At 35.4% G+C, this 26,463-nt stretch overlaps 1 protein-coding gene across 1 annotated transcript in view; it reads left to right on the top strand.

Annotated features, from left to right (window-relative positions):
* Positions 1-26,463, top strand: part of LOC100164079 (neuronal PAS domain-containing protein 4A) — a 147,586-nt gene that overhangs the window by 116,125 nt on the left and 4,998 nt on the right. The window contains exons 5-9 of the mRNA XM_001946040.5: positions 1,852-2,037; positions 2,645-2,829; positions 6,546-6,652; positions 7,062-7,218; positions 25,151-26,361. Coding sequence (XP_001946075.2) covers positions 1,852-2,037; positions 2,645-2,829; positions 6,546-6,652; positions 7,062-7,218; positions 25,151-26,361 — 1,846 coding nt within the window. The remainder of the gene's footprint in view (positions 1-1,851; positions 2,038-2,644; positions 2,830-6,545; positions 6,653-7,061; positions 7,219-25,150; positions 26,362-26,463) is intronic.

The raw sequence follows: 26,463 nt of genomic DNA on the forward strand, positions 1-26,463 counted from the left end.
CATTAATTCATAAATTATTAAAAAACATTGCACAAGTTATTTTTACATTTTTTTTTTTGGTTTACTATAAAAATGTATTGAATTAAGTATTATTCTAGTTATCTAATAATGACTATAGTGTAGTAGCATATTGTATAAAATACATTAATAATAGATTATTTTACATTTATAATAATTTTTTACTTACTAATCCTACATAATTATTATAGTTGTCACTTGTTAACTATATCAAGAATTATAAATTATCAATTATAATACCTACTTCATTCATACTATACAAAACATATAGGTAATTATTTAAATAATGTTTATGATGTAGATTTCATTGGGTTCAATCTATGAATTATTGAAGAAAAAGAAAATTACCAAATATTCTCTAGCTTAGAGAATATTCTCTCAAAAGATAATTACGGTAATTTTACATCATTAGTCATGGGTAACAACAGTTCATGAATATATCACACATAAACACAATAGCCTATGTGTAACGTATATTATATAATATTCAAGACTCGACATCTCTAGCCCCGAGACCTCGTATCACAAATTTTGAAATGCTTCTATAGCTTTGATAAAATAAACATGCTTCTCGATATAGTTATTATGTTTTTGTGAATAAGGAACCATGACAACGAAAAAGACTATTTGGAAAAATCGGTTAAAAAAATAAAATATCAGTAATCAGTAGATACACAACCCAAAAATATATTCAGTTAATATTATTATAATTATTGAACGGGCGGGGAGCACATTTAGTGTGAATATTTTTTTTTACTTATGTTCCTTTGAGTCATAAGACAGTATTAAGTTGATTCCATTTTAAACCATATTTTTAAACTTTGATTCTTAGTAATTGTAAACTTTTAGTCCATTTTTGAAATATTTTATTGCATTGTTTGAAATTAAAAATATATTTTATAGAATTTTATATCTAGCTAATTATTTCTTTTTTTACCCGGCCCTCGCGTTATAACGCTTTAATGGATATTGTCTATTGTTTCTAATGTAAACACTATAAATAAGACGTACTTAATTAAAGTGTAGAGTAATTTATAATTTACGTATTTACTAATAGTACCTATATCATTAAGCTGATATGGAATCAACCGCGGTAAAGCTTTAAACAATAATAATTATTTTATTAAAATTAATAATTATACTGTATATATAGGTAACTAATACCTATTATACCTATATAATACGTATTTACTATATTATAAATTAGCCGTGCGTACACGGAAATCGGAGACACCGGCTGTCGATCTCAACCTGGGTACGACCCTGTGTGAGGTGTAGTAAGTTATAAATTAATATTACGACGATTGGTTGTACGTTCGAAAATTTTGGACATAACGAAATATTAAAATATTTAGTTCACATCCACGATTCAGACACGCGCCGGCTACACGGGGACGTTGGCGACGACGACCCCGGGGACGTTTCCTCGGTCGTATTAATATTATATACCGCAGCAGTCCTCCTCCTCGTTCCGTCGGATAGGCTATTAAGATTTGTGTAGCGATTAAAACGTTTTGGGCGTTGATTTCATATAGCACGTAGGACGAGAAGAAGAAAAAACAATATTTTTTTGTTTTTCAAATATTAAATTATTATCATACTCTCCGCGCCCGTATATAATATGGCGCTCGTAGGCATTCGATGTGTTCGAAATCACCTGCTCTCCCCCGCGGTGTCCATTTGCAACCATAGGTATACCTATAATAATAATAATAATAATAATATTAAAAATATCATAGAACGGAATTCGTCCGTTTGTTTGTACATACTATTATTTTTTTATTGATATCGTCTATTTATAATAATATTGTTATCGTTCATTCGTTCCCGCAGGAGGATCTTCTAATACACGGCGACAGCGTGTACGACATGATCGATAAACAAGATCATCAAGCCGTTCAGACCGAACTGTCCAGGAGTCAAACGTCCGCCGAGGATCAAGGATGCAAGCGGATGTTCTTGTGCCGGATGAACGTCTCCAGGAATGCCAGGAGGCAAATGCGATTCGGCGATCAAAAGGTAATAAAAACAATATCTTATGTTGTTATAATAACATAATTAAATGACGTGTACCTACAGTTTTTTTTTATTATTCGTATATTGTGTTCTGGTTAATATGATATTTGTCTTATCAGAATAATAATATAATTATATGTTCGATTCATAAAATCTTAAATAATAATTATTAATAACTATATCAAAGTACACTGCACATTTTCTTTCGATACGCGCCGTCTGCCCGTCGTAAAATAGTAAGTGCATTATAATTCGTCTTTATAACACGGTCGGTTAAATAATTTTCGAGGGTTAATTCGATAGCAGTATCTACCTAATATGCGTTCATGATAATCGGATAGTCAAAACGGGCACGTGACCAGGTTTCTTATCCAGAGTTAAAAAAATGTAGAAAACGGGTTTGAACACGGTTTGATTACCTACTGGAAAAAATGAACCAGTTTCGACTCGCGCCGATTCAAACGCAATAATTTCTAATATCCCGAAAACAAAAATTAACACTTTGACCCCATGTCGCGTAGCGGCGTAACCATTATATATTATAGGTGACCATATTATACACGTTGTGCAATGCTGTACCGTAGAGTAATTATAATTGTTTGTCCGCCAGGTGGTTTTAGTGCAGGGCCACTACCTCTCCTATCTGCCGCTGTGCAGCAGAAACGAACCAGTTTTCCTAGCCACTTGCAGCCCGGTGGCGATGCCCGAGACCAGGGAGGCCGTGGTCCAGGGTTCCACCACGGTGTTCACAGCCATCCACTCAATGGACATGAAGTTCATACACGTAGACAAAATGTATGTTAACACTTAAACACCATTAAGGGGGTCATTGTTTCGATTCGCCGACCGACCGCGCCGCCGTCGCTCATAATACTATTATCGTCGTTTGCGGCACGTGATCAACGGCGACGGGTGGCCGAGGCACATGTTATGCATTCGAAACGAGACAAACTATATATTATAGTTACGCCATTTTCGTTTTTAATCGATATACCTTAAACAGCGTCTCGACGTCATTGTTTTAGAGTTAATACCTATAGGTATAAAATGTTAGGTTAAATGTTATAAAAGCGTCGTTGCTGTTGCTGCTGCTACTGCTGCAGCGGCGTACCGACTTGAACCGTGTTGGTATAACGTGCTCTGAATTATTCATGCGCATAATAATAATAATATACAAAAATTACGTTTTCTATCGAACGCATATTTCGTACCTATAACTTCGGTTTCGGGGGCGCCAATTAAAACGCTCATGGTCCGGGCAACAAATCATCACCGTCGCTATTATATTATATTATATTATATTATTATACAGGTAGGCAGGTACATTCGCGCGCGCGTGCATTTCACCAATTATCTCGTTAAAAAACAATTATCGAAAAAACACCGGACACAACAGTTCCGCGCGCGGGAACAAATTAAGTACCGAAATATATATCATTGGACGTCGTCGTCGTCGGCGGCGGCGTCGGGACCGGTTGTCGGGTGATAGAAGTATACCTATATGCCCCTATATATAGAATAAAATAATAATAATAAAGAAACGAGTACGTATTTATTGCCTCCGCATCGGGTGTATGTCATATTAAAACTGGGAACGGCGAAACGGGTGATTAATAACAGTTTTGTATACCTGTTGTGTTGCGCGGCGCGGAATTGGTGCAGCGGCCGAACGATTTGTCGGGTGTCCCCGTCGCGTGGGCGAGGTCAGCCGATGAATATGCCTGCCTAGCGGTCGTCGGCAATACAAGCTTTCGTCGCGCGTACACGCCATTACATTACATTATTATTATAATATATACACCGTATATGTATATTGTATATATATATATATGTGTGTGTGTTATATTATGTACCTCGCTATTAATCACGCTAAACCCAACTGCACCGGATAATACATGCTTCGTCCTCTCGGAAATAATAATAATAATAATAATAATAATAATAATAAGTAGTAGTAGTATAATATACTATAGGTATCTCTCTTTGTCGCGATACATTACGCGCGTACACACTGTAATATTATATATTCTGTCGCAATTAAACATGTACGGTCGGCGGGTCGTTTGTCGCAGTCGTCGTCGTCGTTGCCGCATGCTGCATCCGAGCAACGAAAGGCCTACGCCTCGAATAGATCGACATATAAGTATACGAGTCCGCGCGTCTCTCCGATAACTGGAATCGATGATTTCCGCGTCTCAAAGAAACGCCGCGCCACCGCGATAGGTAACCGCCGTTTTTATACCTACCCGCTGTGTATATGTAGTAGGTATACATGAGCGCTTCGTCCCATTCACACGTCATTGGCGTAAGTCTCTGTAGACCGTTCGATATTGAAGTATATACCGTGGGCGCGGAAAAGCGCATGAATTGTGAAGATCGTCTCGTCGTTTGTCATCCGCTGACCGCGTCCGTCGCCATACGCACGTCGTTTACATGTATACTGAGTGTTTCAGCTCGGTGTGTTTTCGTTTCCCCGTCGATTACAGCTGCTTTCCAATAATTATATATATTTTAATATCGAGTTTTGAATATTGGTCCACCAAAGTTCCTCTATAGGCTCTTATATAATATATATATCAAGTGTGTTATTAATTCAAGCTTTAAAAATTAGACTTTTCGCGCTTTCCTCAATTACTCGGGTTCGGAAAAACATGAAATGCCAACATCTCTTCGTCTCCCGCAGACCGTGGTCATCGACATACGCAAGTCGTGCACCTGTTTACATAGATAGCTGTTTTCAGCTCGACGTGTGTTTCCGTCCCCGTCCATTACGATTGAAAACTAAAACCATCGAGTTCTTCAATCATTTAGCCAATTTATATAGAGTATATTAACGCATAAAAATTTAAAAATTAATACCCTGCAGTATATTGTATATAATATATAATCGATACTCGTCTACACTGGACATACAATATAATATATTGTACTGCGCGTGCTCGTGTATATATAAATTATAATAATATTTCGAATTATTATTGTCTCGTCGTATAATACGCGATATATCGGGTTACGACGCCGAACCGGGCGGCGACCGTTGCCAATTAGTCGCGGGGTGTTGTATATGCGTCGGCGGTTCCCATATTATATAACATATACGCAGTCGTCGCGATGCCGTTAATATAAAATTAGTATATTATTATGGCATAATAATATCGCTCGAGTATAATTAATCTCATTCGAACGGGCCCAGCAAATAGTGAATGAATTACGGCGACCAGAACGAGATATCGCGTGTGTGTTGTGCGCCCGTCGCAGCGGACACGTACCTCGCGCGCGTTACATATTTAATTATCGTGGATGTGCAGCTGATGGCCGCGGGAAAGGGTTATAATATGTTACTATATATTATACTACACTCGCGCTGAGGGCCATGTTATTTTTTTTCCTGACCTCGCGGATATACCTACCTAATATTACCGAACGGCGTTTTCGATTGTTGCGAAACGTCCCGAGCCGAGCAACCCCTCCGCCCACGCCTCGCGCGAGCCGACGAAAAGAAATTACACCAGAATCGGATACACACGACTTTCTCGACGCGGATCGGGTTATGATTTGTAACGGCGGCGGTGAGAATATTATACATAATAATAATAATATATAATATGATCTAAAAACAAATCTCGCTATCGATCACACAAGCTCGCGCTCGCGACGCCTACAAATTCTTGTTCTTGTAACGATATTGAAGCACCAGTATTATAAGTGTACCTATATAATATATAATACTACATATATATTATATGTGTCTAGGCGAGTGTAGATACCTCGCTATACCGGCTACGGCCACCACGTGCGCGGGGGAGGAGTAGGAGGAATGAGGACGCGTCTTCGAAATTCAATCGGAATCGTAATCGAAAACCATATTCCCGATGGCCGTACACATTACTGTAGTATTACATATTATTATAATATATATAACATAATATTATGTTATAGTGCGGTGTTATAGCTGAATTCCTGAACATAAGATTACGCTCGAAATCATTACATCCGACAATATTTATAATAATAATATTATTATAACCGTCGGATTATTCGTCGCGGAGTATACGTACAATATTAAAGGTTAGACATTAGAGTGAATTGACCTCTTGTTTTAAAATTGTAAATTGTTAGTACATCTTAAAATACTCATAAATCGGTTTAAAATTAAAATATAATGAATAGCCAATGAGATTGCCAATGAGATTGCCTAGATACCAATCTTACCTTTAAATTTTTTAAGAGTTCAATTCAATCTAATTTTTTAACTAACAGAACTAAATGTGAAATTTGTTGAGCGTAAAATTTGGTATGTCTTACGTGTGCAAGACAGAAACAACAATATTTATACGGGTACCACGTCCTCTTAATAAATTATAATATATTATATTATTCGACCTCGAGCGCGAGAAAAACGATAAAAACGCGTTCCGATTGCATCGGTTTTTCAGTAGACAGTGCGGCGCCGGAAAAAAATATTACGTTTTTCATATTAATGATCAACCTCTACATTGTTTTCTTTCCAGAGGAGAATTTCATTTGGGGTTTTCTCGTTCGGAGCTGCAGGGCGTCTCTTGGTACCAATTGTTGCACTGGGAGTGCATGCGCGAGGCTCAGAGTAAACACAGGCTGAGTGAGTACATTATAATATACATTATATACCTACACGTCGTTTTAATAACACTTATATACCTACATACCTATGATATATACACACGTACATTATATATACCGGCCGTATACAAATACACAGAGCCGGAGGCGACCGCCCCGAAACCAAAAGTGATATGTAAGTACCTATTATAATATTTAATATGTGAATAAAATTCTTTTATTATCGCCCACCCGTGATATATGTCCGCGCCGTGTATATACACGTTCATCCATGTATATATAACGTATATATTACGATTGTTTAAGAGAAAAGAAAACACTGCAGTGTGTACAACTCGTGTTTTATATATATATATGTAGGTATATACGTTGTATATTTTGAAATACGCGTAATAACAATAATTATTGTCGATTGTATATATATACAGTTACACAATCAGAACAGGATCGTTCTTGCATACTGCTGGCCAGGGTACAGAAGAGGGCCACAGGGGACTGGCTTTGGATACACTGCGTGTTACAGGTCAAAGACAACATGGAAAACAGCCAACAGCCAGTCATCGTCAGCACAAATCAAGTACTTACGTAAGTAGAATAATATGTCGACGTTATTTATTTGTTGTTATTATATTATTATTATTATTTCTAAGCGATTGGAGTGGTACCTCCTGTAAACACCCGTTTTTTTCTTTGTTACTAATATAATTTTTTATAAGGTCAAATAATTTATATTATATATTATGTTATGTGTATTGTCCATTTTGTTGGCACAAAGTTTGTCGCACGTAGAAAAGCGTCCCTGATCGCTACCTATATAATAATATTTAAACGCGGAAAACGAATTACTTGTAAACTGTAATACATCATGTATGGGTGATTCACGAAGAATGCTTACCCTCGTTAATTCAATTTTCATTTAATAATTAATTTATTGAAATTCTTAGGTGATACAAACTTTTGTTTTTCAAACAAGGACCCACCATTTTTACTGTAAATTATTTAGTAGATTTTTTTGTAAATGTTGATGTATCTAATTAAAAATTTTAACATGTAGTTTTTTAGTCATGCAAATGTTTATACTAAGGATAAAAGTCTTTAAAAATAGTTTTAAAAAAATACAAAATAAATGATATTTTAGATTTAGACACCTAGTGTTTATTATACTTGGGCCATTTTTACAAGTTATAAATGATGAATGATTAATATCAATCACTAAAATTTCAAATCACCATATACCGGCATAGCCCCCATATTACATATCTTCCAAACTCATTATCACTTGGACCTATATCTAATTATTCTATTAGTACACAAAGTTTGACAAAATTAAATAACCCAAAAACTACTTGTTCGAATTTTGATTTTGATACGTCAACATTTTCAGAAAAATGATCCTCTAAATAATTTAAAGTCAAATGGGGGGAGGGTCAAATTTAAAAAATAGAATTTAATTTATATCTCCACAACTATCCAGAACACTCCTTGAGCAGTGAGAAAAATCTCAAAAATTTTAAAATGTGGTCTAAGTAAGAATATTTAAAAATTCCAAATATAAGATTTCGAATAACTGAATTATTGAAGAGAAAATGGGATGATCATGTTTGGTGAATTAGACTATATATTTAGTACTCGACGTATGTTATCCTAATTTGTTAATAAGTTTAGGTATGTATATATTATATATATACATATATATGTTATGAGAACGTTGACTATAACACGCTGTCTTTAAAGATTCATCCGATAAGACTCGGGGGCGGATTAAATTTAAATATTATTCGATTTCGTATGATATAATAGTATGGTAACTATAATTATGTGTCTAGGACTGTCAGTCTTTTATATAGGGCGTGAATAATCGCACAAATATCATACCTAATTATTTCTCTAAAAATTGAATTAACGTCCAAGCAGCCATAAAACATTTCATCAGTTCCGTTTCAACATTAGAATGTATTGTTCCCAACTAGTATTTTATTGAAACCGGAATGAATATTATACTTTCAACAGGCCTAATATTATTGTATTGTAATCGTATGTATATACTACAAAGAGAAATCAAGAACCGTTTTAACAAATACCAATGCTCCTGCAGACGCTTATATATCAAGTATAGGTTTATGAATATATTATGATAATAGTATTTAAAAACAATAATAATTTCCTAGAAGGTAAGAACGTATTTTATAATATGTGAATATATAGGTACTACCTATATATAGGTACCTATCGCGATCAATATTGATTTTTTCTGTTGGATCAATTACCTATATACCTACTACAGTAATACTACCTACTATTAAAATTTTTCTAAGACATTTCGAATTCCAATTATTGAATAAAGAACTCTGATACCCATTACATCGACGTTATATAAATTAGGTTGAAAACTGGACGGAAAAATAACGTAATGTATCTTCCATGTTTTTTAACTATCGCATGTATGATGTTTACACCTCCGTCGCATCGCTGTGTAAATCGGTATACTTATATGTTAAATATATATATATATCATATATCATTGAATAGACTATTATATTATAATTGCCGTTGTACCATATAATATATTTTATATTATATTTATATACAATATATTGTATCTATACATATACATATAACAAGTATACTTGTATATACGAGGTATTATTATAGATTTATTCGCGGGACGAGATTTCAAACACGTCCAAACACGTTTCGTCGTATATGATATGTATATATATATATATTTGTGCGGTATATATACGAATGCAATTTTCCCGTCGCAGAGTCTACATTATATAGTAGTAAGTATATAATATAATATAGGCGTATTACACGCGCATGTTGCCTGAAAGCCGCTGCAGAAGTATGCCGAGTACACGGTGCTGTACATATTATTATATCTATAAACGAATACTGCGACCGCGGTATAAAAATATAATAGTGTTACCGCGTCCCCATCAGACAGACGGACGGACGGACGGACGGGGCCATTAGGATTGACCGCGGCGGCGGCGGTGGAGACGCTAAACCATTTTTTTTGCACTCTATAACAATATTTATACTGTGCGGTGCGTGTTAGCAATGAGTATATAAAGGTACATAGCGCGTAGGTACGTGCAGCTTTATAAAATAAATGACAACGCGTTATATTATAATAACGACCGTCCAGAGCGTTTGACAGAACGCATATTATACAAGCGGTTCCGGAAAATTTATTGAAACATGTAAATACTTTTAAAAAAAAAAAACGATCGTGTCCTCGCGCGCGCGAAACCCGAGTGGCGTTTAAACACGTGTCAAGACGCGTCGCGCGCAGTATAGCTGTTATACGATTCGATATGAGTTTATCGGTATCGATTTGCGGTTTGCGGAGAGAAAAAAATAAAATATATACGTCCGGCGCGTGTTTTATGATGTGATAATATTAAAAGACGTGAAAATAAAAACCGTAACGCGTGAAACAGAATAATAATAATAATAATAACGTTTATACGATAATATACACTGGTGACGGACTGATGGAACGAGAGAGGGCGAGTGAACGAGAAAAATAAAAACCTGTAGACTTTAATGGTCGGTAATAAAGTTAACGAGACGCCGCGGAGGAGCGGTCGTCGTTTCTACCTTAACATTTATAATATAAATGTTAAGGTACTAAGGTACTGAATAATATAATATATTATATATTATTACACGTACAATTCTGGTGACAAATTACCGTCACTAATAACTACCTATGCGCCGCCATCCATACGGAAGCGAGTCGAAATTACCGTCGTCCCAGTTATCGGTCGTCATAAGTTATAACTATTATAACTGTAACCGCGCCACGTTGTCGCGCCGAAACGTATATAGACTTCCGAGGGCGCACGGCTAAATACATATTATATACAATACGCGTTAAAGGAAAACGAACAGTCATTTCCGAAATTTCAAACGTAGAGCCCACGTAAATACCTACCGAAAATCGTGTTAACATCACTTGTATTTTTACGACACGCTAACTGCCGCCGCCGCCCAGTCGCTGCAGATGACGTATCGATAAATATGATATTATGATATTATTTTATATATATTTATATAGATTGTAGGTACATAGATTTCAATGTATTTTACATTTTTACTCGACGTTTATATCGATCGACGGTTTTATTTTTTATAGTTCTCATGTTTTTTGACAAATTATTTAATCAGCGCGTACACGCATCATAATATATCCATGTATGCAAATATCGAGATATCTCTAATATTCTATTACGGGTTATCGTTTTAAACAATTTAGTTATTCCGATCAAGTTTTTCTATATACATTAATATAAAAGTAACGATTTAATACCACTAGGAAACACATAATATTACGTATACCTATATTGAGTTATTAGAGTCGCTACTAACCACGTGTTCGTATTATTAATGTCAAGTCGCCAAGGGGATTTATATTGACGTCTTGTCGTTTGTGAAAATAGGATTGGCTCGATTCGTTTAATCTCAACTAATCGATCAAATTAAACCATATATGCATTTAAATATAAATACCATATATGTACATATTTGATATTACATTTTTATATATTATATTGTACACACTTATTTTGAATTTCGTATACCTACATGAATAAACGATATTATTATTATATGGCAGTAAATTCTGATATGTTTCGGATTATTATGTAAACATAATATTATTTCTTAAAGTGCAAACAGTAAGACAGATAAAATGTAGGTATACCTATCTACCCAGATAAATATAAAATGTTATAATACATGTATTTTATTTTAATGTAAAAATAACTATAAAAAATAAACACATCACTAAATCGCAAATTCCGAGTAAATATATGTTAATATATAGTTCAAGATCTTGGGTAAAATTGTTATGAAAAAGAGTTATATCATTTTTGAAAAACATGTCTTGGCACTTAGAATTTCTTGAAAATAAAAACAGCAATTTTCAATTAGTATAGTATATAGGTACAGCCATTAAAGATTTGCAATAATATAATTAAAATATAATGCCTTTAATAAATCCCGGTTTAAATCAAAGTGGCTAGTTCTCGATATAGATTTAATGCGAAATTGTGTTTAGAGAAATAGAAAGTAACTACCTATATTTAATTAAAAACACTTTTTACGATCAAAATTAAATAAGATATATACTATATAGATTTTATAATTATTTGATGTGGAAATAATAGTAATAATAAAATAAATCATTTCTTCAACGAGAATAAATAGACACATTATAATATTATAAATTATCATAAGTAATATAAAACGTAATTAAATCAGTTTAGTATATTTACCCGTTTCCTTTTCTATGTGGTGTAATGGTGTAATATGGCGCAAATGATAAAAAGTTATAAGAAATAAAATATGTACCTACCTATATGAAATTATATTTAGGTAGCCGATGCTATATTGATATCAATATTCACGAGCCGTATGACTCATGACCGTATATCAGCCGAATGAGAACACATTGATATACCATATACTATATGTACGCATGTATTAAATATTATAATATAATATATTATACCGTAAATGCACATGTGATATTCGTATAGCGACTTGTTTGGAGTATATAAAATATTGTGAAATTTAATGATCTGAAAGCCGTTCGTATAATATGTTTATACCATATAATATATAGGTATATAATATTATTATAGGTATAGGTATACATTATATAGGTATATCTGCGACAGAATAAGAGACGACACGTTTATAAAAGCTTATAATATTATATATGAACCGATACGATCAAATGGAACACTGCAGCGAATGATAACCGACCGCGTGGAAAACTATAACGCACACGCGCATATATGGGTAATGGGTATATATTATTATATTATATGTACATAAATAATATACACACTGTATTATGTCTCGTAATATATATATAAAGGCTTATAGTCTTACGGCGCGTATCACTTGCACCAGAATCCGTGTATGGAAACCTCTTATAAGTGTGTGTGTGTGTGTGTGTACGGGTGTAACGTCATAAAGTATAACTGTGTTTAATGAAAACGCCAACTGCTGCAGGAAAGACCATCGATGATCATAACATACATCAGGGATGAGATGTTGGTTATCTGTGAATTAATCTGCACCGCGATACCTATATCTGGTCCAGAGTGGCATACACCTGTGTGTAGGTACAAAGAAACGTCAATATAAGATGATTTTTATATCTCATATATATTGTACACATACTATATTATAGTAGCAGTATATACCAAGGCTGGAAAAGTTAATGGGATTTTTATAACTTCGTTTAGTTGAGTTGATATGAAAATATATTTTTTTTAAAGTTTTATAATTGCACAGTGATGGCGGTCACAATATTATTATGTGGGCATGATGCGGAAGACGATACCTACGATTTATACGTACAAATATTACCAGGACGATAAAAATCAAATATTAACTTATAATAATTTGTGATGGTTGGAAAATTTAGGGTTTTTTTACGTCAAAGTTAACGAACAAGCTCTAGTTCTTGAATAAATTAAATTCTGCAGCGAATTATATAATATAAATTCGTCAATGCCAAATCCCGTCTAGCCTTGATGTATATTATTGGCAACATATGTATATATTATATATATATATACAAAATACATACTGGAGCTCCTGTAGCGGCGTACACCTATACTCGTTCAATATTATGTTTATCATTATTGTAACTTGTATCGTTCGTGGGAAAATCGATGCGCTGGTCTAAAACATGAGTACCTAGAGGAAAAGCTAACGGTTCGCGGGATATACATCGTGTATCTATACCGCATGTGCTTATGTCTCAAAAATGTAGAAAAAAACAAAACGTCTTCGCGGTGCGTGTAGGTATAAGTATAATATATATACAGGTCTCAACGATATCAAAATCGTGAGAACGAGTGGAAAATTCGCGAGATTCATGCCCGGACACTCTATATGTGTAATAATAATAATTTGTTACAATGGATACCTAAGCATGCAGACGATATTATGTTATATTCGGATGGTCGCGATAATAAACGCGCAGCGTAAACGTAACATGAAAAAAAATATGTAGGTACAATACATAATATGAGGAGTGATGTGGCGGCGAACGTGCGTTATGGTTTTGCGACACGAAATTCTACGGCGGATAATATAATACGATAATGTGGGTATACGACCCGGGCGTCATGACGATGATATTATTATAATATGGGTACCTACACCGTGTATAAATGTATAATATGCTCGGACGTTTTGCGGAAGTAAACCGTGATGTATAGTATTATGTGTTATTATAATATTAGGCGTAATTTGTACAATAGTGATGTGCTGTACGCGGAAGGACACGTCGTGGATCCAAGTCGTACCGACGTTGCCGTCGTCGTGGAAACGCGACTATTTTCACGGAGAAAAGGCATATTATATTATGGTCACCGAAGAAAATCCGGGACACCGGGGACGTCACACCGCGCTTATATTAAAACACAACCATACTATTATATAAGATCTAACCTAATCGTATTTTATGATATTATGTTATTCGCATAGAGAAAACAAATCCGAAGAAATCTATAGCTGCCAGCTGGTATAGCTGGTATAGTAAGTTTCGACCGAGGTTTGAGGAAGTCACCATAATATTAGTATATTACCAGTAATCATTTAATCACTGCGTGTTTGTGCGAAATCGATTCTGGGTGAAAGAAACGGGTGAATCACAATTTATTCAAATTTGCAATAAAACATCTTAATATATTAGTCAGTATATATACTGAAACGTTCCATAGAGCAGACGAGCGGTGTGAATAACTTGATATTATTCATAATCGGCATTTTTAAAATGTCATTGTGCATAAAAATTTTAGTATAAGTAAGTTATGGAATGTTTCAAACTTCTACTATTAATATTTTTTGAATTAGAAAAAAAATATTTAAAATCATTTGAGGACTAACTTTGTTACTATTACGTTTGAATATCCAATTTCGATAGACTTGGAAGTTAGAACTTCATACGTTCCTATGAATAAAGTTGTGATCATGTAATTTTAGTGAACATTTTAGTGTTATTTTTAGGGTTCCGTACGGTAAAACGGGACTCTATTACTAAGGCTCCGCTGTCCGTCCGTCCGTCCATCTGTTACCAGGCTGTATCTCATGAACCATGAAAGTTAGAAAGTTGAAATTTTCACAGATTATGTATTTCTATTGCCGCTATAACAACAAATACTAAAAATCCTAGAATTTATAATATAAGCAGTGTTGCCAACATGTTTATAGCTTATGATGGTACAGAACCCTTCGTGCGCGAGTCCGACTCGCACTTGGCCCGTTTTTATATAAATGTGTATACTGTAAAGATTTGCCATTTTTATAATTTTATTTTCTTATACTCTTTGAATATTTTAAAGAATTTGTCAAAAAAATAATTAGATTAAATAGATTAACATAGTGACGAAAAAAATATTGTCAAAAAAAAATTACGACAAATAAAAAACAATATTTAATCATTTTTATAGGTATAGAGTCTATACTATAGACTATAGGTGCGTATTTTAAAGTTTCTGTTTGGCGCGCGTCAAGTGCCGACTGATCATCGTATACGCGGCGTATATGATGCACGCGAAGGCGTCGACGATAATTATTATCATTATATTATATTATATTATATTATACTTGAGCATATTATACGATCGCGTACAATATATAGTATATTGTGTAGGTATTTGATGTTATTATAGTATAGGTGCGTATCACATCTCAAGTCAAGCGATTCGCCGGTTCGCCCGTTTCGTCGATCGTATATAGTAATAATAATGTTATAACGTGCCGCAACCATAATTCACACGCGCTGCTTGCGCTCGCGTCCGCTCCGATGCGAACCCGATAAAAACGCGAGCGCACCGCGATGGCGGCGACTTATTACGACTATTATAATAGCACTATGTGAAACGCACAGGAAAAAATGTAATAACGAAAAAAAAATAATAAAACGGACGCGCGTGCCCCGACCCGTAGTTCCCACACGCACCGCGGACTCCACTTCACCCGCTACCCCACCACCCCGCGGAGACTACGCGTCGCGGTCGACCACTCGACCCACCCCCACCCACCCACCCACAACGAAACATACATTACGGTTACCCGATCTTGGTTAATTGCGCGACAGTATATTATGTATGTATATAATATAATATATAATATTATATGTAGTGTGTACGTATATTATGATATTGCATGTGCTGTATATAATATATTATATGTGTATTGTATAATAAAATATATTATATATATATAGGTATGCAGCGGGAGGAATTTATAATTGCCAACCACTCTCTCTCTCTCTCTCTCTCTCTCTCTCTCTCTCTCTCTCTATGTGTCTCTCTCTCTCTTTCGCGTGCAAGCTGCTTACTGCAGGTTGGCGAATTATGATTGTTGTATAGGTATCCTAGTATAATATAAGTTATAATATAGGTACATATCAATAACAGCTAATTTCGCGATCTCCATGGTCGCCGCCGCAGTCCTTTCAAACGTCTCACAATATTTGTTTTCTTATCATGTATGTGTTATATATATTATGTTATACAGGACCGTTTATCGACCATGTTCACCTCCATTTTATGCATTACGTAGTGTTGCATTTATTCGAATAATTACTATTTTTTGAACCTCTATATTATTACAAGACGTGTAGTTTCCTCAAGGACCGTAATATTTTCAAATATACATTGGTTTTTACTTCAATTTGATTCTATATCACTGTATTTTTTACTCCTTAGAAAATGTGAAACGATTTTAATCGAGGTCTATAATATTCGAACAAAATATATTATAATATGAATTCTTGAAGGAATAAAAATGGGTGGTGGTTGGGGTTGGGGTTAGTACTTAGTATGTGCTTGGTGAATCACTCTGTACAATATAATATATTATAATATACACACCGAAGCGATGATGAACGCACACGATCTCGCGTACCTATAATATATTATATATAGTCATCCTATAGGTACCCGTGCATAATATAGGTACACACACATAGGTACCTATATTATCATTATTATTATTATAACACTCGCCGAACGCGAAGAGGGCGTCGTCGTCGACGTTGCGGCCGCCGCAGCAGAGGTCAGATGGGTGTACGGCGCCGTTGGCGGGCGGTGAAGCGGGGGGTGGGGGAGGCGGGGGAATCGATATAATTTATATTGGAAAACAATCGATTTCGATCTGTTATAAACAACCCGACGAGCACCTCCCCGCCGCCCATCGCGCGTCCGTTATATTTTCGCAACGCGTTCGCGCCTCGGCAAACTTTGTAATTATCTGCTTCTATATAGGATAGGTATTATATATTATTATATATATTATAATAGCCGTGCGCATGTTATGTTATATGTATATGATTTCAATATCGCCACGATCCCATAATGGGAAGCCGTCTATCCGGTAATGACGTGTACAATATTGCATAGTCTATAGCAGCGTATTATGGGTATAGGTACCATGATAATAGTATAATATTATAATATATACTAATAAAATACCTACGCGGAACGCACACTATCATAATATTACATCGACGAGGTGTCGCGGATCGCTCGCACATTCCGGCGATCGGGATTTGACGAGCGCGCTTTAGAAAACATACTATATATAATGTTAAGGATTAACTGATATAAATAGTAAAGTTCTCTTCTTCGTCACCGAAGCGGTTTCTTTTTTTCCACGAACCCAATTCGATGCCTTTCCTTACTTTTCCCTTTCCGCACTCCAAAGTAGGAAAATCTGACCGTATAAGTGTGCGCAGACTTTTTATAAAACGAATTAAGTACCTAAAATTGTTGTTGAAACTTCTAAATTAATTTGTGATCGGTCCAGAACTGTTGAGTTTTGTTTGATTTCTTTGTTTCTCAATAATTTAGAACTATAGGTCATCTTATACATTATAATATTATGTAAATAGATATAAATCTAATAATTATGCATTAGGGCTACTCCCATATCAAAAAAAAACTATGTCCATAGCTATAATGACGTAACTACCAATTGATTTTGAATTTTAAATCTCGCGATACTTATATAAAAAACATTTTTGAACTGTCCTATTACTTGATTTTTATTTGTTATTTATTATTGTATAATATAGTTAAGTAAGGGTACTAAATTAAAAAATTTTCTACGTTCATATTTTCTATACACACAATTTCTTCATAATTTCAAATAAAGACGAGTTGAAGGATAAAATAAAAAAGGATTTAATTCCAAGATTTTGGTCACATAATTGAGCTGTGATTTTTTTTAAGGGGTTATTTCAATTGTATATTTAAGTATAACACGGGGCCATGGGGGAGCTTTATAACACTCTCCAATGTAGTCATCAAATATCAATAAAATCAAGAAGTATGAAATAGGACCTTACGACAACATATTTCGTAGAAAATATCTGAGTCATAATATGGTAAGCAAATATAATATCTATATGTTTTGTATACAGGGACGGATTGGGCCATAGGGAATTCGGGAAATTCCCGAAGGGCCGCATACTAAATATTAAGTAGTAGGTAGACGTAAATATAATCTATTAATTGTTAAATATTACCATTGATTATAGATTATTCATTTAATGATATTACGTAATAACAGTCTATAATATTATAACGTAAAACGTTGTAAATTGTAATAATACAAGTATACAACGTCTACAACAAAAACTGAATAATAATATTAATTCTCAATAAGTAATAACTGTAATAAAAAATCAACTTCCGTGGACAGTACAATCTATAAATAATTGGTTATTCGGGTTGTCGTTGATCAGATGGACCGGTGGGTTGTGGGTAATGACGACGAATTTTGACGATACAAGTCGGATGCGGGTCCTTAATATGAATACCTAATGAGAATATTTTTATTTGAAATTTATATTATTTATATTTAAATATCAATCATCATTCAAAACCTCAATATCAGCACTTGGCAGACAGCAGTTCATCACAATTTGGTTAATTTTACAATTCAATTACTAAGTAATTAACTAGGAATAATTCATAAAATATTTTATACCACAATAGTAATAGTTACGAATTATAAAATAAAATGGAAATGGATGGTACAGGCTGTAGTAAAAAACGAAAAGGAGGAACTGAAAAAATTTGAGACAAAAATAAAAAAAATTATACTTTTTACAAGCAAAAACTTCTAAAAGCATTAAATCATTTTCAGATCTCAGAACAGCAAAGTGACCTTTAGCTGAACTTTGTCATTATAATAATAATATATTAATAATTAAAAATATTAAACTGTTACTGTACAAAGTACAATAATCTACAATTTATTTTAAAGATAGAGAATGAGAGAAACAACATATTTTGCAAAATACTTAATGTAATAGGTAGGTACCTATTTTATTTTTTTAATATGAAAATATGCATTAAACTATTTTAGTATTATATTCAACTGATATTTTTAAAAATTATAGATAATATTTATCTATACCTAAGTATATAAATTATGATTTATCGATTTAATAACAAGGCTGGTCAAATTAATGTTTTTTTTTTTGAACTCAGTTTTTAACTTAACTTAAACTTTTTAACTCATTAGTACCCATCCTAGTATAATAATTATAGATTTATTTTTAGAGTAATGATAGCAATACTTGCTTGTATTTGTTTTAAGCTGACTAAATTCACTCAAAATCCATAATTTAGTACAGGGAATTATCACACTCATGCATAATATGTGTTACTTTTAAATGGTATCAAATACGATTGAATAATAGGTATATTGTAATTGTATTTTCGTTATTTTTTTATATCGATACAGTAAAACTGATAATATAAAATATAAAATTACTAACATTTTATTATGTAACATTTATATGTAGGTAATACTATTGTTATTTCATTATTATTTGTATTATTACATTTTATTGTTAAAGGTTGATTTTATGATAAAACTGATTATACAGTAGACTACCCTTTAAAATACTAAAAAAATTACTATCTTCAGTATGGTACACTTGCCAGTTGCCCCTAATCTCCCAACAAAAAGTGGGCCGTTAAAAAAGTATTTTCCCGGGCTGGTCCAAAATACCAATCCGTCCCTGTTTGTATAAATACATAAGGGGGGGGGGTGCTTACTCGGCCGCACATATTGATCTGATACCTGAACACATATTTGTTATTTTCTATATTCTCCTAAAAAGTGTTTTTTTGCGACATTGGTCATATTATACCATCTAAAAATAGAGCCCACTTTCAGCCCACCACAGCTGCGCATCATGCACGCAACATATCCAGTGCGCACGTCCATGAAGCTAACCTAACCTAACCTAACCTAACCTAACCTAACCGGCTAGAAGGTATAGCTCTTCGGTGATTATTGTTTTACCGCAAACCGAATAAAATCGCAATTATTTTTCAGCTACAGTTTTATGAAATCCACCTCGTCCCGTCGCGTCTAACTCCTGCACCACCGCCCGGTAATAATTATTGTACTCTGCGTCCTATATTCGAGTATTATTAGTTTACTATCGCCGTCGTCGGAGTATTATTTCTATTTCGGCGTGAATTCCGCCATGTAATATTATATTACGCGTGCGACGTCAGATCGCGATTTTTGAAAGGCAAAAAGACACGAAACAAAAACGTCGAAACGTGTAATTAAAGAGACTCCTGAAATCGTCCTGCACGGTCGTGACGGCCGATGATCATAATAACATGTAGTACAATATAATATAATAGTCGGCCGGGGAAATTTGTGGAAAAAAAATGTAATAACAACAATGATACATAATATACGTTGTATTATGGTCGTAATATATATAATGTACCACCGCGAAATCGACGACTCGACCGCGGAGAACACATTTATTATGATAATAATTATACTTGCACGCAAACCATGAAGGAAAACAATTTCCCACTATCTATAGATATACCTTGATATTATGTATATCATTTTGGACAATTGTACATGATGCTCGCGCTTTCTTGTTGTTCCCCTCAGTATTTGAAATATACGTCAACGCCATCAATATTCTCATTTCTCGCAGTCTATAATTTCGTTTAATTTTAAGGTGGGATGAGTTTTGCAAATTACTATATATAATATTAGTAATAGGTAGTTATAGTCGTAAATGTCTTGAGTTAATTGTTACATATATAGGTAAAGGTAAAATATTAATACAAAAAAAAATTCTATCAATGTATAATTGCTTTTTATACTGAGGTAAAACCTCTTATCACAGGACACAGAGTGCTTGTCTAAAAATATCTTAATAACAGAAATTAGAAATATAAATACGAGAATATAAATAATACATTTTTAGATGGTAATTTGTACGATAAATAAAAAAATATTATTAGGTTATGAATATCTTTATTTTCTTCTCATAAATTATTAGTGTAAAACCATTTTTTAGTTTATATTTGTAAAAAGGATTAACTAGTAGCACTTAATATATCACTGGGAATCGTGTTGATAGAGAATTTAAACCAATCTGTAAGTATACGTAGGTACCTGAAGTTTTTTTTACTATTAGTTTTATAATGAATTTGATACATTATCCCTAATTTTGTAGGTCTTAGTTTAAATTGACATTTCTTTTTGAGATAATATTATAGTATAGCTTGTTTTTTCGTATAATTTATCAGTATAAAGTACTCGTTTTTAATTTGTTTTATTATATTCAAAACAGTATATTATAATAATATGTTGTATAGGTATACTCTCTGTCCACGTATAATAATAAGAAAATTGTTTGCAAAATAAACATATTATTACTATGCAGGTCTACATTTACTATGGGAGGCGGGCGAGACGTACGCCACGGTGGACACCACGTCCTTTATAATAATAATATCATATGTATACCATATTATACCACATTGTTCGCTTCTCCCGGTGTGGGTGGTATATGTTATGATGACGCTCGCAACGACGATGACGCGGGCCGGTCCCGGAATTATAATATTATTATGACGTCGGGCACGGGAAAGGAAAGAAAAACTACACAAACCTAACATAATCATTATTATTATTACTATTATTATTAGGTGTATACGCGTTACACGTACATGGGTTTGAAACCTTACGAAACAAATATCAAAATTTCGACGTCCAAAACACCGCGCGCGCACGCCTCGCGGGTTAGGTACAGCAGATCGCGCGCGTTATAAACACATATTATTCATATTATATAAGTATAAAAGACGTATGATATGTGATATGCGCGCGTTTAATTATATAGTTAAGGCCGCCGCCCCGTGCGAGATTTTTTTAGTTTTTGGTGAAACTGTCAATCTCGCGGTGGCGGACCAAAAACACCCATGGGGATAATATATCATAATGCACCTAGGCCACGCACGCAAGTGTACAAAAATATTATTATTTTCTACTATAATAATATTATGTACCACGAAATATTCGATATATTTTTTGCGAAACATGAGCATATAGGCAGTATACCTAGCTTCAAAATTTTTCAAATGCTGCTCGACAAGTAAGTAGGTACTTTGTTGTGTGCAGTTTTACTATAAATAACAATTATTTTGGATAGTAAACGCGTTTTAGAAAATATATTGATATTTTATCACAAATTATAATAGTATTACTTGCTGTCCGTTTCATTATATCCGATCGATGTTATCGAGAAGTTGTATTCGGTTGAATTTTAATTTTGATTCCGTCTCCATAAAAACGTCATCTGCAATAGTAAGACACCGTATACTGCGGTCGTTCGTTGCCCAACAAAGTACAACGCTGTTCAAATTGCACACAACAAAGTATCTGATAAGTAATAAGCCTGTAAAGAAAAACAAAAAAATTGGCAGAATGTCACGATTTTCCAAAAACCGAAATGACTCGAAACAACTTCCGGGTCCCCTTACAATTTTTTCATTGCCACAATATTAACAATACATAATATTTTTAACACGGTAATTTGGATGGATTTGACCAACTAATATAAAATATAGGTCTAAAAATATTATATCCAATTATTTAATAGGAATTTTATTGTCTGTAACCAATGGCAACCCAATGTACGGATAAATGAATATTCGTTTTTCGTGAGTCGACCGATATCTGCACGAGCTCCTCTTTAAAACGCAAAATAAAAATATTTGAGGTGCACATCTTCACGGATATAGGATTGACCACGAGTACGATTGACTCTGCTGTGGATCGTTTAGTTAATATAGATATATAGCTATCAATGTATCATATATATATATATATGTAATATATATTATACATTATACGCGTCCTATATGTGATACAAACGCGCGTTTAATCGAAATGATTCATCTCGGCCAATTACCCGACCTAGCTCAACCGGAAAACGTCGAGCTTATAATTACCCGGCCGCGGAGATTATTATTATAATATCGCGATTCAATGAGCATTTAATTATGTTAATTCACCCGGTTGTCTGTTATATTGCGGCAGGCCAGGCGAGGAAAAAAATCAGCACAACGCGTTCGCCGCCCGCCGCGATGTACATATTATAATATTATTCATACATAAAGATGCGCGCGCGTTCCCGCCTGTAACCTGCGAAATGCAAATTTATCATTGACCACCGTATATAATATACCTACCTACCCAATAGTAGGTACATTAAATTATATTATTATAATGGTGTCCAGTTCCGTGATTCAGTCCGTATTTGTGTGCAGTACTGGTCAGTAAATGTATCGACGACGCATATTATATTACATTGTGTATTTGTGTAGGTTATAATATAAGAGGACGATAATCAAATATATTGTTTTTAAATCGTTTTGAACTTATCTACTCCAGGTGCAAAAACGTTTATCTCACATATCAAACCACATCAAAAAAATGTTTAAAAATAAATTCAAAGTCAAAATATATTTATATTATATTATAATATTTTAGCGTTTTTCAAGAACATTCAGCTTGGCGTGTCAAATAAACGCCTCGTCGCATAATATCTCGCCCTATTTTTGGCGGACTAACCATTTAATTGGAAATATAACGAAAAACGGTCCATATATAAATAGCTACGAAAAATATTTAAAATGGGTACACGTGACTAATAAGACGTAAACCAATTTATTTAGGTACTTCATAACATACAATACTGTTACAATATGAGTAGATAAGTACGCCGTAAATACTTTATATCTTTATCGATTCATATATTTCAAAATGCAAAAGTATACTTAAATAGTACGCGGTCGATCGTGTCGACCCGTAGTTTGACGTAATACCCACCGTCGTTTCAATATAAATTTACTGTTTATAATCGACATTCGACGTGTACACCTAAAGAATTTTATTTGAATCGCCTCTGTTATTTAAGCGTATATTAAATTTGCACAACATTCAAATTCATCTCTCACGCGATAAAGAATGTATCGTTTTATATCAATCCGGCAACAGCCCCGTAAATCTAATTTGCAAACGAAATTTATGAACGCGGTTAAATACTATATATTAGGTAGGTACCTATACAAAATGATATTATATAAGCGCAGTAAATCGTATCTGTACGACCATCGTATTTTAAATTAAATCTTTTCCTCGCGCCTGTATAGATAATAATATAATCGTGGAATCATATTATATTATAATATGATAGGCGTGTTTACAATTTACACGTCTGGCAACGACCAGTAAATAAATTAAACTGATTAAACTGACTATGCGAAACTAATTTTTAGAATTTTTTTCGTCTGTATTGAACTAATTTCGTACGAGAAACTTCCTAAAAAATTACTGTTATATTTGTTAATTCTATAAATTTTTCTAAACATGCTTACACCTATGTGAATCGTTATAGATAATTATTTATTTTTAATTACAAACGAGAACTGCGCCCAATTACTGCGGTATGCCGGTATACATTTCTAAAGCTAAAGGTTGAATTTCGCAATAAGATAAAAAATAAATATGTTTAATAAATATGTAATAATTTAATTAGATAAAAACCAAGAAATTGGGATCGGAGTTAGCTATATGGACATACAACGCACTAAAAGTTCATTCTATAATCATGATAGTTCGTTGTGGATGGTGAAATAGTGTATATTATATTACACTGTTGTGAGGAGGATCTTTGAAAGATGTATTGCTGCTGAGGGAATCAATATCACCCGCAGGTTTAAGTTCTAATATATATATTTAAGTTTGTATCATTCCTCCAGATGTCAGCTAACGAATCAAGGCAAAGCCTTTAAGAACGGGTGTGTAATCATGGGCAGTATGGCGCGCCAAGAAATTTCCAACAAGGGGTTATTATAAGTAATAATAATATAATACATCTAAATGAATTGTGGTGGTAGAACCAAAGACACAAACAATGGGATTTATGGGAAAAGTTTTGGGTTCAATCCTTAACATCCCCCCCTGAGAACGCCCTCCCCCCACTACTCATTATGAGGATGGGAAATTGATGTTTAGGGTGTGACTAGCAAAGCTTATTAAATATTCCACTGACAATATATTATAACAGTATTAAATAAAATAATAACACCTAATAATAAATTATATAATATCATCGTGTGTGTGTTTGGCGCAGGGACCAGGAGGCCGCCGTGATGCGGGCCAACAGTTGGCTGTACCACTATTACATGGTGCAGAGTAAACTCCAGTACGGGATGCAGTTCGAAGCGCAGACGTCACCGCGTGTACCGTCCACCGGGCCGGCGCAGGTGCAGCCGGGCGTGCCCCCGCCGACGGCGGCGCCAGTTTACGCTTACCACCACCAACAGTCGCCGCACCAGCAGGATGGCGCTTACCCGTCGGCGACGGACCACCAGCACCATCAACACCACCAACAGCACCAGCAGCAGCAACACCAACAGCAGCAGCACCAACAGCAGCAGCAACAACCGGTGCACTTTCACCAGTTGCCGGACGGATACTTCCGGTACGCCGCGGCCGCCTCACCGACAGCGGGTGCCGCGGCGACGGCGGCTGCGGCAACGACGACCGGGGTTGCCGCGAAGCGGCACAGGCTGGAACCCGAACCCGTCGACTATTCCATACATTCACCCGAGCAGACACCGCCGTTGAAGATCGAGGACGGCGGCCACTCGATGGCGTCCGACTCGACGCCGTCGCCTCCGTCGATGGGTGGCGGCGGCGACTCCGGCGGTGGATGTGCCACCGCCACGGTGGCCGCGCTTTCGTCGTCACTGCCTTCGGCCACGTCGTTGGGCCGTTCCCGGGCTCTGGTCAAGGCGGCCATGGATCCCGGCGACCTGATGATGGAAACGTGGAATCCCAGCCCACCGTGGTCAGACTGCTGTTCCGGGGCCGGCACCCTGCAAAAGGTGCCGGACGTGGACATGCTCGGCAGCGGTGGCGGCGGCGGGGGCAGTTACTGCGGACAACCGACACCCCCCACGCCCGGAAGCGGTGGATCGTACCACGCATCGTCGGGCGCACCGCAACCACACCACAACCATCACCACCATCACCACCCGGGTAGCTGCGACGAAGTGCCCACCGCCGACACGCTTCACCATCACCATCATCACCACCATCACCAGCCATCCACGTTCACGTTCGATTGGCCGGGCGAGCAGTACGTGCCCAACGTGCACGAGGTGCTCGTCGAGCCCACGCCGCACTATATAGTGCCGTTCCCGCCGTGGCCGCACGCCGCCGCCGCCGACCACCACAGGCTGTTCCCGCTCCAACCGCCACCGCCCGGATCTCTGAACAGGCCGTCGCTCATCGTGCGCGTTGACCAAGACACCGCGGCCGCTGACGCTTCCGTCCAAGGTAAGCACATTCCGCTCTCTAATCACTGTAGCGCATCTATATATAATATAATATAAAAGTGCAAGCGCCTTGAAAATTTATCATAATAGAAACCGTGTGTAT

Source organism: Acyrthosiphon pisum, chromosome A2 (genome assembly GCF_005508785.2).
Source record: "Acyrthosiphon pisum isolate AL4f chromosome A2, pea_aphid_22Mar2018_4r6ur, whole genome shotgun sequence".
In the NCBI taxonomy this organism is placed as follows: Eukaryota; Metazoa; Arthropoda; class Insecta; order Hemiptera; family Aphididae; genus Acyrthosiphon; species Acyrthosiphon pisum.